Source organism: Silurus aristotelis, assembly GCF_946808225.1.
Source record: "Silurus aristotelis genome assembly, chromosome: 16".
NCBI classification, from domain to species: Eukaryota; Metazoa; Chordata; class Actinopteri; order Siluriformes; family Siluridae; genus Silurus; species Silurus aristotelis.
This window is the reverse complement of record NC_139589.1, coordinates 13,497,578-13,512,026: the sequence shown is the minus strand read 5'-3', so window position 1 is coordinate 13,512,026 and position 14,449 is coordinate 13,497,578. Positions and strand designations below refer to the sequence as shown.

Sequence of the window (14,449 nt, the reverse complement as noted above, 5' to 3'; positions counted from 1 at the left end):
GTGCATGGGGCTGTATAATCACTGAAGTATCTGCAGAACATCTCGCACCTGCATGCATTTTCCCCCTCACTCCACCTGTCGTGCTGCTCAGAAAAAAGAATTCATTAAATATTTGCAAGCTCATTTCAAACATTTACAATTTCATTATTCATCTCCCTTTTTGCATGTTGTCCCTTAAAGAGATTAAACACTGGTGTGTGTGTGTACGCATTATTACATAAGCATGTGTTTGATGTTGTATTTGTGTCTCACTTTCGTGAGTGTGCTGCATCACTGGCTTCAATCAAGAGATTCTGGTATCTGTGGCAGACATTCTTCTGCAGCTGTGTGAGACATTAAGAGTGTGTGTGTCTGTCTGTGTGTCTCTCTGTGTGTATATATGATAAAGCAAGAAAGAGAAAGACAAGTTTTTCTCATGAGGACCAGCCACAACACACGCACACATTAGTAATTGTATAAAGGCATGGAGATTCATGGGAGTTTTTTTCAGACAAATTAAATTTCTATCTGCTCTGAGAAGAGTTTTAGCTACATACACATCCACATTACTAGACAAAGCTTCTGAACTCTTGTTTCTATTATCATAACTGTTTTTTTCCAATTATGCATTTCATTAGGGCTGCTGCTATCGATTATTTAAGTAATCTAGTATTCTAACAATTATTCCATCGATTATTCAAATCATCAGATAGGATTCTTTATTAAAGAGAAATACTAAATAAGAAAGAGAAAATAAAACTGGTCTCTTAAAATGTTTTTATTTATTTATTTTTCTTCATTTTTATTACCACAAATTAATTTCTGAATGAATTTTTGTAATCAAATCACTCGAGGAATCGTTACAGCCCTACATTTCATTGTAAAGCAATGATTTCATTATAACATTATGAAAAGTAAAATAATAAACAGTTTCAATAATTCAGTAATGAATAGTTCACATCCCCCAATCATTGATTCTTTTTAAATAACCGCATGGAGGGGTTTTATTTCTTACTTAATACACATGTAATTACAGTAGGAAGAAAGACTTTATTTGACCCAGGATAGATCTTAACATCACTGAGATGTGCTGCAGCAAAAAAAATGATTTAAAGAAACCCACTGTCAAATCTTGTTAGAACTTGTTAGAATTTACAATTCCTAAAAGGTTGGGATGCTGTGTAAATTGTAAATAAAAACAGAATGCAATATTTTATTATGAAACTCGCATTGTATGCACAATAGAACATAGAAAACAGATCAAATGTTTTCTGGGGAAATGTGCAATTTTAATAGTTTGTTGTAAATTAAACCAAAGGTTTTACTTTGTTAAAGCAATATCTTAGGAGCAAGAGTCTCGCTGTTCTGATTATCATCATGCGCCAGCACTGCCGATATTACCAGTATAACTATCACAATTTTAATATTGCATTTACACAATGGTTGCATTCCTTTTGTCCTCGTCATCATTATCATCTGATGAGCTTTAATATTAAAAGTCAAAAGTTACATTCCAGGAAAGAATCGCTTTTATTCCATTGATGGTGTTGCGAACAAAACTGTAGAATAAACTGTAATATACAATTCCACTTCCTGCTTTAAAGCAAACACAGATGAGAGGAGTGACGTACAAAGTGAAATTCCTGGTTGAAAAATCTAATGAAATGGCCCAGTGGTAGTTAATAACAATGGTAGTAAACAACCTATTATTTGCCTAGTACATATAATATATGGCCAAGGGTATGTGGACATGTGACCATAACACATGGGTTTTTTCCTAAAACTGTTGCCAGAAAGGAAAAATTCAATTATATAGAAATGTCCTTATATGCTATAGAATATAAATATCATTTACTGGAACAAAGAGGCCTAAACCTGTTCCTGCATACAGTAATATGTTCCAAATCGAGCTCCATGAAAGCATTTGCCAAGGCTGGAATCGAACAACTCAAGTGGCCTGAATAAAGCCCTGACCTCAATCCAACTGAACACTTTTGGGAAGAATTGGAACTGACCTTACTAATGCTCTTTTGACTGAATGAGCACAACCCCCACACTCCTGCCAGACTCTGTGTCCAAAATCAGTTCAAAAGCCTTCCCAGAAGAGTGGAGGTTATTATAACAGCAGAAAGGTGACTTTATCTGGAACAGGCTGTTTTAAAGCATGTATGGGTGTGATCGTCAGGTGGCTTTATAGTCAGTATTGTATTCTGCAACATATGGATAAACGTTGCATAGAGTATTCTAATAGCCATGTATAATAGTCAAATACCATGCTTTAGGTTTTCTTTCTATACAAAATGCATAGCCAACAGCAAGCAGAAAAATGCATACTAGTGTAGATGATTGCAAAAGGTGCTAAAACTGATTTTAGATGCTCCGGCTATCTTGCTAATATCACTGCTCCATTAAAAATTTGGTCCAGATGGTGGATGTGGCAAGAGCCGCCAAATGGAACGTGTTGTGGATTTTGTGACTCATTTCTACTTCATGTAGACTCGAACATGTTTCATCCAATAGACATTGACAGGCACATTCAGTCTTACACTCTCTTGATTGTCAGTCTTGGTTAAAGCTCCCATGAGCATTATTTGAGACTGTGAGTGTGTTAGAATGTGTGTGAAAGTTTGTGTGAGAGAGAGGGTGGTGTGTGTGTGTGTGTGCGTGTGCGTGTGTGTGAGATGTATTCTGACCTTCAGCAGCTTGTCCCCTCCTCACCGCTTTCCTTCTCTCCCTCTCCATGACATGCTAAGGCTAGAGGGCTCTACTGTGTATTGATCAGGACAAATTGTTCTCTACGTTCACAGGCACAAATCGAATACATTGAAATTAAAATGTCATTTTGTGTGCCCTTGTGCTTTTAAGTATAGATCATCTGCATTTTTATGGGATTCATTTAATTCTTGTAAAATCCCACCGCATGCAAGGTCATCCTGGAAAGCTGGGCTTCCAGAACCCAGACAACAAGGAATTGACAGGAATTTTAGGGAGGGATGCTATTTTTCTTCATTTTTCTTTATTTATTTTTTTATTCCTTTAGCCAAACCTTGACACACACACACAAGATTACATTCAGAAACATATGTGCTGTACTTGTTTCATTTTGCACATTGTCCTTGCCTGTTGGAATATTGTGTAAAGGAATGCATGCGTTCTGCTACATTATACATCAGGGTCTACTACATTGGGGAAAGTGTAACATTTTATATCTAACTGTATCCATCCGGTGGAAAACTTCCAGGACACGTCACCTCCTGCTGCTGAATGCATGCGCACATGCATACCAATGAAAGCAGATAGTTCTTGATACTGTAGAGACAGGACATTCTGTAATGTGATGAATGGACTCCTACAACCAGTCATCTTCCAGCAGCTTTGCGTAGTACACATGCATGATTTAGAATGCTTAAATTAAACCAGGCGATCCGTGCATGGCTATGGTGTTCAACCCTCTTCAGACGTCTAGCTAATTCTAGGATAACCTTTGACTTATTCACTGTGGTGCAATGATTTGTGCTGTAACTTTTCCTTCCTCCCCCCCCTTTTTAGCTCACAATACCTCCCTGCCCTGTTCCTCCCAATCACCTCCTTTCTCATCCGTACTTCCTCTCTCAGCTAACATGGTTGCTCCACACAAGTTAGCGAGAGACGCTAGTATGTACAACCCCATGAAACCCCTTATCATAAAACTTTCAGAGGTCCAAAGAGGTCTTGTTTTATATTTATTTCGCAGTGCTGTTCAACAAAACTTGATAAGTTTTCTTGTGATATCAAGATAGTAAACCTAATGTCAATATTTAGGATCAGCTACACAGAAACGCCACCTGCTTTGCCTTCAATGACGGATTCTTTAGTTCTATAGACAATGCTACAGCACCTAAAGTTTACATAGTTGTTTAGTACATTTTACTACAATTTTACCTGACAAAAGTGCAGCTGCAAGTCCCAGGCTTATCACTACATTTCTTCTAAAACTTTATTGATTCTATAGCAGCAGATCCCATAAAGGGATTTGTACTCTATGATGGACACCAAATAAACAATATGATAATGCTAGCAGTTATTAAATAGTATGGGCTGATCTAGTAAAAGTTTTGTATCATAATAAACAAAAGATTTTCTTTTAAATTAAGAAAAATATAGTGGGGAAAAAAGGGCAGCAAAATAGTCAATTTTTTATGTGAAGAAACCAAGGAAACACAATGTAGTAGTTGATAATGTTATAAAAATAAAATTAAATTAATTTAATTATAATATAAAATTTTATAATTATATGAATAAAAAAACAGAATGTGTATAATTTATTTTGTGCACTAGATAACAGTTGCCTCCATCAGAATTAAAAAAAAATTCTGATTATACCAAGTGTCCTTTCAAACATATTGTATTCTACTGTTATTTCTGACAAATTGTTTTTAAATGTAAGTGTTTTTTTTCCTCAACTAAACAAAACTGGCTGAATTTACACTGGCAAGTAAATATTTAATATATTTAGACCACCTTGCATTTTCAAGCCAAACCTTTTTAGAAAATTATTAAAATGTTTTGATATTATATTAATGTTTTATCTTGATATCATTGATTATTTTTGATCAAATATAAATAAAACATAAATAATAACACACGGCCTCTCTGGATTTTTATTTACTTATTTGATTTACTTTTCCCACCTCTCATGCATTTTTGTTTGTTTGTTTTAGACACAGTCTACTGCCTTGGACAGCAGTTTTGTTTTGCAGAATATAAGCAGACAGTGGTTTGTTTCATTATTTTAAATAGTAAAAATTGCTTTCAGTACGTACCAAACCCTAAACTGCTGCATTCATGGCTGTAGAACAATATGTAGCTTAATTGTCATGTCTATAACATTCATGTCATTAGGTAGCTTGGACAGAATTTCATGTGATAAATGTAAATAATATCTGGATGTAGTTGGCATTGACATTCTCCTATTCTTTATCTGTCCATGCCTCCTCCGTTCCTCCCTCCCTTCCTCCTACCCCTTCCTCCCTCCTTCTTTCATTAGATCCTCCTTCCACCACCACTATGCCTTCCACAACCCATGTGCTCCTTCCTAACGCCGACATCTCTGTCACAGCGCCTGGCAATAAGCACCGAGCCCTCTTCACCTCACCAACATTGGCGCCGCTGCATGAGGGCCACCTGGGCACCATTGTAGGTGGGGCGGTTGGCGGAGCTCTTTTCCTGTTGCTGCTTCTAGTGCTTGGTGGAGTTTACTACCAGCGGCGGCGACGGACCTTCCGTGGAGACTACTACACCAAGCAGTACCTGGGACCTTCAGACATGCAGAAAGCGCCCCCACCGCCACCACACGAACTTCACATCTACTCCAATGATGCAGACAGAGCCAGTCCTGACACCAAGCTCAAATCAAGCGATGTCAACGGCACCATCCTCACTGACAAAGACCGGGAGGAGTGGGGTGGCTTTGAGCGGGAGAGATCCCCGAATGGTCGCAGTCGAGCTTTGCGAGAGGCCAACACCCAGCAAACCCTCCAGAACCATCAAAACCACAATCAGCAGCAGAGCTACCAATCCAACCACCACCCAACCCCCCAACCCAACCACCAACCAAACCACCAGAGCTTCCTCAGCACCCCACACAAGCACAGGAGTTCACTCCAGGCAGAGTCCCGCAGATATCCTGGCCCGCAGGTGATTGGAAATGGCTCCCCCTTCTTGCCGGAGGACTGCTATGACAGTGACTACGTGTCACACACAGATGGCTCCATGATCTCCCGCCGGGAGTGGTACGTCTAAAGCAAGGCGGCACTGCAGAAAGAGACTGCTTTACAACCCTCTAAAGACGTCACACTTGCAAAAGGATATGATGTAGAAATAGAATATGTACTGAAGAAAAAAAGAAAAAAAATAGAAATAGAAAAGCACCTCTTGCACCTTTTTCACTGCTTCTACTGTTTCAGAGGGACCTGTCACTTTTTGGTTGATGTAAAGGATATATGGGTAACATAAAAACAACACCCTGTTACCAGCTTATTAAGGAATACCTGCCTTTTTTCTGCATATATTGGGCCTTTTAGCAGGTTCACCTACCATAGAGACAACAAAAAAGTATTTCTCCTGGCATAAAAAAAAAAAATCTTAAGAAAACTAGAATTGTTAACCATTTGTGTACTGACTGTAGCCCTTCTATATTTAGCGTCAATTTCAGAATATTTTTTCCAAGTCTATTAATGGAAAGAGACAACTACAGGACCACTGCTGAGCAAAAATGATTTGTGGACTTTTGTGGACTACAGAAATCTTGCTAACATTTGTAATCTAATCAGATGTGGTCTTTTGCTGGTCCATTGATTGATAGAGAATGACAATGATCTGCTTTGTATGGCAGGTGAACCTCAAAAACTGCCCAACATTTGTAAATACAGGTAGAGTTTTCATATTTGACAACTTTTCATATATAAATATGCTCCGCGGTCACTGATTTAAGATTTATGTTAATACCTGAAAATATCTTAAATGAATTACAGAGAGGCAAAGCTGTACACAATCTGTAGATCTCAGCTTTTTTGTTTTGTTTTTAAAGGATGGGCGAGAGTAACAAAACCTAATGAAACGAATTAATATTGTCTTCTAACAGAAACAAAAATTAGTTCGTCACCAGTCCGCCATCTGGCGTGGTTACCATGGCAACGCTTGAAAGTCTCGCTCCTCAGGCGTTTAAACGGAGTGAGCTGTAGGAACAGTGCTAGACAGGGAGGATTTGGCTCTCTCTCTCACACACTCACAAACACAAACACACACACACACACACACACACAAACACACACATACCCTACTCTTCATAAAGAAGGCAAGTGGCTGAGATGTGTTTATATACCAGAATAATTTAAGTAATCATGGCCATTTCTTAACACTGCCCAGTCATGTTGATTATTGATGTGCAGTGCTGTGCCCCTCAGTTAAGCTTGTCTCAGTTCTTTAAGAATCTGTTCTTTTAGTGCCTTTTCTTGTGTGATGAACTCAGTCTCATCAGTTATGAAGTTTTTCTGATAACTGTCCTCTGTTGTCATCATTTAAACTTTTCTCTCTTCCTCCACTCCTGTTCCACTCCACATTTTTGTTCATACTTTTAGGTTAATTTTTCATATTCAGATTAAGGTGGCCAGTTAAATGTAAAAAGCTTTTTTCTTTGTAGTTTGGAGCTGCGCAATTTAAACGTTCCTGCAGATTTTTTTACAGAGAGGGTAAAGCAAATTTTTTTTTTTTGCAATTTAATTTATCTAATAAATAAAAACATAAATATGCAAAACAGATGTATTTAATTAATGGTCAGCTTCTTGACAATCATTCATTTATTTAGTTTTCTGCAAAAAGAGGCAAAACTGACAAGGTCAAGGGTTTCCAAAATTTCAAACCTAATAAGTTATATTAAAACATGCAGCCAAAAAAGAACCTGTTTTAGTAAGTTCCTCATTTGTTGCATTTAGAGATGGTGCAGCACTTTTCTTGTGTGGTGATTTATAGTCAGCTCCTGATTGTTCACTACATTTTAGTATTTTTGTGACCATTTCCTATTTGTGATGCCAAGATTTAGCATTGGATATTTTGCTGACATTTTTTTTTCACATAACCGCAATACAATTATCTTCATTTCGGTGCATTTATTCGCATAACGTGCAGTCCGTTCAAGCATAAATGTATTTAAAATGAGTATTTTTCTCATAAAAAGCTAAATTGTCTAACCATGTCTTTTCAAGACAGCGACTCGTGTGGAGGAAGCATTGAGAGGAGTTGGTGCTCATGATGACAACAATTTTTTTTTATTAATGTGCATGTGCAACGTGTGTAAAAACACTTAATTTGTGTGAACCTCGACACTGTAGTTCGTCGAACAGTTCTCGATCTAGCAGTGTGAACGCATTCAAAAGGTTCAGAGTCCCAGTATTCATTGTTATTTTGGCTAATATGAGTTTTGCTGACTTCGTTAAACAGAAGAGAAATAAATATTAGTTCTACGTATTATGACTGTGTCCAGGTCAGGGAGATGAGAGCAGTGCCTTATTGTGAAGGTGTAGTTTATTACAGTGGCATTCTGAAGGCATGTTATAATGATCTGTCTGTGAATGTATGAGTATCTGTTTTTTGAGTGTTGAGGAAAATGATCAGTGCAGGTATGTTGGTGAGCGTCCTGCATGGTCCTGGACTTTCTCCAGTTCTTCCATTTGCCTTTGCCACTTTAGAAGACATTTGTCTGTCTGTGCCATTATTTTTATTGTTTTTCCTGAAGTCAGACAATAGCATATTTTGCTCACCAATATGACATTTGTAACACTTGAGTTGCAATGCAGAAAAAAAGAAAAGAAAAGAAAAAAAAAACTGAAAAATTAAACATTTTGTTGAAGGGTGATATCTAATAATAATTATTATGTTTGTATTTGAAGGGAAAAAAGTTGTGAAAATAAATGAGTTGTTTATTCTGTATATATGTTTTTTCTTCTCCTGTATAACGATTGAGAAGTGGTGGAGCACATTAGAGCACGCCTTCCACTTCACTGTTTATGATAAAGTGTTCAGCCTTACAGAGTTTTCTCAACCACTTGCGCTCCTCTCTTCACCATTTTTTTTTCTTTTTCTACAGAGGAGATACTGTTAAATAGAATAATCATAAATAAAAGTGTGGAAGAGCTGTATGGAATGAGCATTCTTTTGTTAAAAATAAATAAATAAAATGTTTGGGATAGGTTTTGTTTTGAAATAAAGCACCTTTTTTTCCTTTGATGATCTTTTGTTAATGTGATGCGTGGGCTTGTTTCAGGTTGATTCCGATCTTTTACTTAATCTCAGCCTTAGTCATTTTCTTTCCTCAAACGAATATAACCCCATAAAAAAAATAATCACAATATTGTACCAAATCCCTTAATTTTTTGTGTATAATTATTTTTTTTAAATTCATTCTAGTTAATTCTTTTGATAATCCCATTTAATCTGAATCAATGATGTGCATTCAACCAAGCATTCAAACTAGACTACTCAGACATTTCAACTTAGTATGACGTTTCACAGGAATATATATCAGGGATGTAACAGTACACAACCTTCACGGTTCGGTACGTACCTCAGTTTTTAAGTCATAGTTTGGTACAATTTCAACAATAAAATTGCTTGTTTTTTTATTAACGCAGATTATTATTATAAACATTTGTGAACATCATCAGTTAACATTTTTTTCAACAATTTAAAATAATAACCTTCTTGGTTAAATATATAAAATTAAATTTAATAATATTTTGTAAAAAGAAATCAATTTTAAATAAATCAGAATAAATCAAATTAATCCAAAACTAAATATTTTACATCTGTTAGAACCCATTTTGTGTGTGTGTGTGTGTGTGTGTGTGTGTGTGTGTGTGTGTGTGTGTGTGTGTGTGTGTGTGTGTGTGTGTTTAATATAAAATGTTCTCAAGATGTGTTTTACCATCTTGTAACTCTTCTACTTATTTCCTCATACTTTAACAATTGTCTTCATTCCTTCCATCCTTCTTTCATTCACTCCCTTGATATGTGGAATTGTCATAATTTTCTCCTTTTAAGAGAAATTCTTGAAGCTGGACTTAAAACGCTGAGGAATCCATATGTTGATTGCATATGCAGAACAACATACTACAAACAGTATTTCTGCTACATAGTGAGTAGCCACGCTGACACTGCGCTAACTCTAATTTATTTTTTATACCCCTGGCATTGTTGTGTATGTTTTCAAGTTTAATAATAATTATAATAATAATAAAATGTGTTTAAAGTGTGAGGCAAAGAATAAACAAAGCAATACACAATATGTTTCTGAGGGAACTCAGACTTTAAATATGTAAGAATGTGTACTTTCACCTTCAAGTTTTTTATGCTCTAATCAACACTTCAAGTTTTTTATGCTCTAATCAACATGGGCATAGACAAATGTTGATTCTTTATGCAAATGTATGTTCATTAATAGTGAAACCATACTCAGCATAGAGCATGAAGACAAAATATTCTTGTCAATGTTTTAAAGTAATAATGGTGTTTTAAATTAAATCATCATGACACCAAACGGACTTTTGCTATGTTTTCACATGGACTGTTTTGATTGGCGGATGTGCACGTCATGGCGGATTTTGGTGCTTGTCTGAGACTTGGCACATAAAATGGCACTATAAAATGCAGCACCATGGTCTGTAAAATGTTTTACTTACGATCACCAATCATCTCAGTGTAACTGTGAATGTCTATTAAAAAATGGCAAATAAATATAAAAGCGGCAAAATTAAAACCTTCAACGCAACACACATTTATTAACGTCCTTTCTAAACATTTGTTAACGTTAACATTTATTAACGTCCTTTCTAAACAAATGTTTAGAAAGGACGTTAATAAATGTGTGTTGCGTTGAAGGTTTTAATTTTGCCGCTTTTATATTTATTTGCCATTTTAATATTAAATTTTCTATTTTTAAAATTACAAATATGTTTATATCCCAGGAACCAGATCCAGCATGGGTCATTAGAAAATATCACAGACGGAGACAAAATAATTCTAATTGTGGTAATGGGTGCAATTTGTGTGTGTGATTTTTTAGTTAATAGACATTCACAGTTACACTGAGATGATTGGTGATCGTAAGTAAAACATTTTACAGACCATGGTGCTGCATTTTATAGCTTTGCCATGCTGGTGTAATCTATTCCCTTTAAACTACAGCCTGCAAAAGTTAACAACACAAACTGAAATTTAGTCAGTACTGACTCCATTTAATTATATTAACAAGCATTTCCTTGGGTTTATCCTATTCATGCTTTCATCTCCAATCAATTTTTTTTCCTGGTCAGGATCAGATCAATTTAGTTAATTTGGAAACGACACTATTGGGGACAAACAAAATCAATAAATGCTGGAATAGGCTTGATTTGTCATATTTTCTTTAGAGGTGGACGGGTATCGGTTTAAAAGCAGTTCATTGCACACTTCTGCTATAAGATTATTAGAAATTCTGATAAAAAAAAAAATTATTTTAAAAATGTAATACTCTGCCTGCTTGGAAGTACAAATTTTCAATGGGATACTATTATTGATGCACAAGTATAGTCTAAAGGAGATGCCCAGTAAACTTTTCTGGTTAGCTTTCTTTAAAAAGAAAAAATAAATAATAAAAATTGTGCTTTATTATTTCTGTTTCTATTTAGAACACTGTTTAATCCAAGTGATTTGCAGTATATACAGTTACTTTTATAAAGTCAAGGTTTTTTTAATAAAAAACAAAACAAAACAACAAATGCTGTACATTAACATTGTTGATGTGTATTGACACCATGCCCCAAGCAGTTATTGGATTTGCCTGCTCTCTAGCTCTTAGCTTGTTTACGGCTATCTGATTTGTCACACTAGCTCCTTTTACCTCATACTTTTTTCGTGTTTGCTTTGCTTGATCGCTCAAGCTCCCTCTTACAACCTCTGTCAGAAGCTCCTTTTTTTTTTTTTGGTCAAAGCACAAATTTTCAGCCTGAGGTTAAACTAAGAAAGCACTTAAGCCAAGGGATGTAGTGGACCTGCTTGGATCCATGTTTGCACTGCTGTTCTCATGATCCATTTCACCCCAGATGTGAGAAGGGTTGAGGGAGGGAAGATCAGCCAAAGGAATGGGCGCAGTGGTGGGTCTAAACCAATGTTTGAGCAGCTGAAACTATTGAAAGCAGTATTACCAGGTTTCATGAGCTTCATAGTGCCTTGTGCCTCCTTTGTTTCCTGCCGTCTGTCTTCTCCCTTCCCACCCCCTGCATGAAAGGCTTGGATGTGTGTGGGGAAATTAGCTCACTAGAATGGCCATCAAAGCCCCAAACCACTCCCTCCCAGCCCCATGCCATCTTTACTGTCCCCATAGCAACACACTTCTCTATGGCTGCTGATAGAGGGCTACTTCCCATAAGCCATACCTGCACTTTTCTTTCACTCTCCATTAGAGAAGAACAAGAGGTGCAATGAAGGAAGAGAGTTGCAGACAATGGGGGTAATTCAGAAAGGAAAGACAGAGGATAGAGAGAATGAGAAGTCATGAAAGCAGGAAACTGATGAGTGAGTGAGTGAGTGAGTGAGTGAGTGAGTGAGTGAGTGAGTGAGTGAGTGAGTGAGTGAGAGAGAGAGAGAGAGAGAGAGAGAGAGAGAGAGAGAGAGAGAGAGAGAGAGAGATGGTTTAATTTGTTAAAACAAAACCATGAGTAGAATGCTTTGTAGTTACAGAACACACCATAATGAATTCCTTTCTAAATAGACTATAACAGTTACAGTGGGATGATCAGCTGTTCTGAGCATTTAAAACATTTTACGGAGCATTTTATTGCTTCGGCATGCTCATATAATCTATTCCCTGCAGCCTGCTGAAATTAACAGAGCACTTACTGAAATTTGCACAGTACTGGATCTAGTTAATTATATTAAGCTTAATATATAAGAATGCTGGAAAAGGGAAAATAACGTACATAATTAAGGGTTTAAAACAAAAGTAAGCAAAATGGGTTGAAGACAGAAGATAAAAATGTGTTTAAAAAAAACAATTGCAAAAAATAAAGCAAGGAAACAAATCAAAAAAGGAATATATGGGGGAAAATAAAAACAAAATAACAGATTGTTGTAAGAGTTTTTAAAGGAAAGCAAGAGAGTAAAGTTGATTGGGAGATTAAATAAACTGGGTGGAAAAAAGTAAAAAAAAAACAAAGTTTCGGAACTAAAGGGAATGAAGCAAGGGAATTAAAATAAGAAAAGAAAAGAGATGAATGAAAATGAAAGCAAGTAAGAAGGATAAAAACTGTTTGTAAAAGAAAAAAATTTAAGAACAAAAAAATGGCTAAGAGATAAAACAGGAGAAAAAGGTTTTAAAATGTTTGGATGAACAACATAAAAGAAATAAGGAAAAAATAAAGGCAAATAAATTCTGTAACCTTCATCTAACATGGGAGAGAGTCAGTAAAAGTCAGTGTCAGAAGGACCCATCATCAGATATGCATCTCAGGTGAAGGTGAAAATTCTCTCAGCAGCCTAAAGAGAATACATAAAAAAAAACCACTATTAAACCCAATCCCTAAACACCTCCTCATCTCCTCCTCCATGCTGAAATACTGAAATCAGCATAGATAATCAGGTTCACTTACCCCTTTAGGAAAGTGTGATGGTACACTGGTAGTGCTGCCAATCCTCACTCCAGGGTCATAGGTTCAAATTGGAACTTGCAGCCTTTGTGGAGTTTGTATAAGGTTAAGTTCAACATTTCATTATTAAAGTACAAGGATAGAGACAATGAAATGGAATGGAGTTACTTTGTCATGTCGGTCTACCCCATGTCATGTTGGTTTCCTCCTGGTTCTCCTGTTTTTTTCTCCCTCCTACCAAGGACAATGCCAGTAAGTGGATCAGCTATGATAAATTGCCCTCTATGTCTGTGTGAATGTGTGTGTGCATGGTTCTCTGAGAAAGACTGGTGTACCATACTGGGTGTATTTCCTGCCTCATGCCCAGTGTTCCCGGAATGCGGTCCGGATCAACCGCAACTCAGACCAGGATAAAGTGCTTACTGAAAGTGAGTTAACCCTCAGGAGAACATTTGTTTCCGATAGTTTTATATATATACTGTGTGTATGTATATATATATATATATATATATATATTTGTGTGTGTGTGTGTGTGTGTGTGTGTGTGTGTGTCCTTCATATATTTATATAAAGGTGGGATAATCAAGCATTGTGCTACAAAAATGTGGATTATTCTGGAAAAAAAAAAAAAAAAAGCACAGATCTACTTACAAGTAGATAACAAGCAGATAAAAAAAAAAATGCTATATAGTTTTTTAGTTTATAAGTTGATATATATACAGTGCCTTGCGAAAGTATTCGGCCCCCTTGAACTTTTGCCACAGTTCAGGCTTCAAACATAAAGATATGAAACTGTAATTTTTTGTGAAGAATCAACAACAAGTGGGACACAATCATGAAGTGGAACGAAATTTATTGGATATTTCAAACTTTTTTAATAAATAAAAAACTGAAAAATTGAGCGTGCAAAATTATTCAGCCCCTTTACTTTCAGTGCAGCAAACTCTCTCCAGAAGTTCAGTGAGGATCTCTGAATGATCCAATGTTGACCTAAATGACTAATGATGATAAATAAAATCCACCTGTGTGTAATCAAGTCTCCGTATAAATGCACCTGCACTGTGATAGTCTCAGAGGTCCGTTTAAAGCGCAGAGAGCATCATGAAGAACAAGGAACACACCAGGCAGGTCTGAGATACTGTTGTGGAGAAGTTTAAAGCCGGATTTGGATACAAAAAGATTTCCCAAGCTTTAAACATCCCAAGGAGCACTGTGCAAGCGATAATATTGAAATGGAAGGAGTATCAGACCACTGCAAATCTACAAAGACCTGTCCGTCCCTCTAAACTTTCAGCTCATACAAGGAGAAGACT

The 14,449-nt window shown here is 36.4% G+C and overlaps 2 protein-coding genes across 2 annotated transcripts in view; both read left to right on the top strand.

Moving 5' to 3' along the window:
• Positions 1–8,654, top strand: part of LOC310739312 (nectin-3-like protein) — a 58,784-nt gene extending 50,130 nt beyond the window's left edge. Inside the window, exon 6 of the mRNA XM_083565154.1 lies at positions 5,006–8,654. Coding sequence (XP_083421280.1) covers positions 5,006–5,760 — 755 coding nt within the window. The 3' untranslated portion in view covers positions 5,761–8,654. The remainder of the gene's footprint in view (positions 1–5,005) is intronic.
• Positions 8,655–8,935: 281 nt separating this feature from the next.
• Positions 8,936–14,449, top strand: part of LOC310739377 (uncharacterized protein) — a 32,245-nt gene continuing 26,731 nt past the window's right edge. The window contains exon 1 of the mRNA XM_083565303.1: positions 8,936–9,071. Within this exon, the coding sequence (XP_083421429.1) occupies positions 9,014–9,071 (58 nt within the window). The 5' untranslated portion in view covers positions 8,936–9,013. The remainder of the gene's footprint in view (positions 9,072–14,449) is intronic.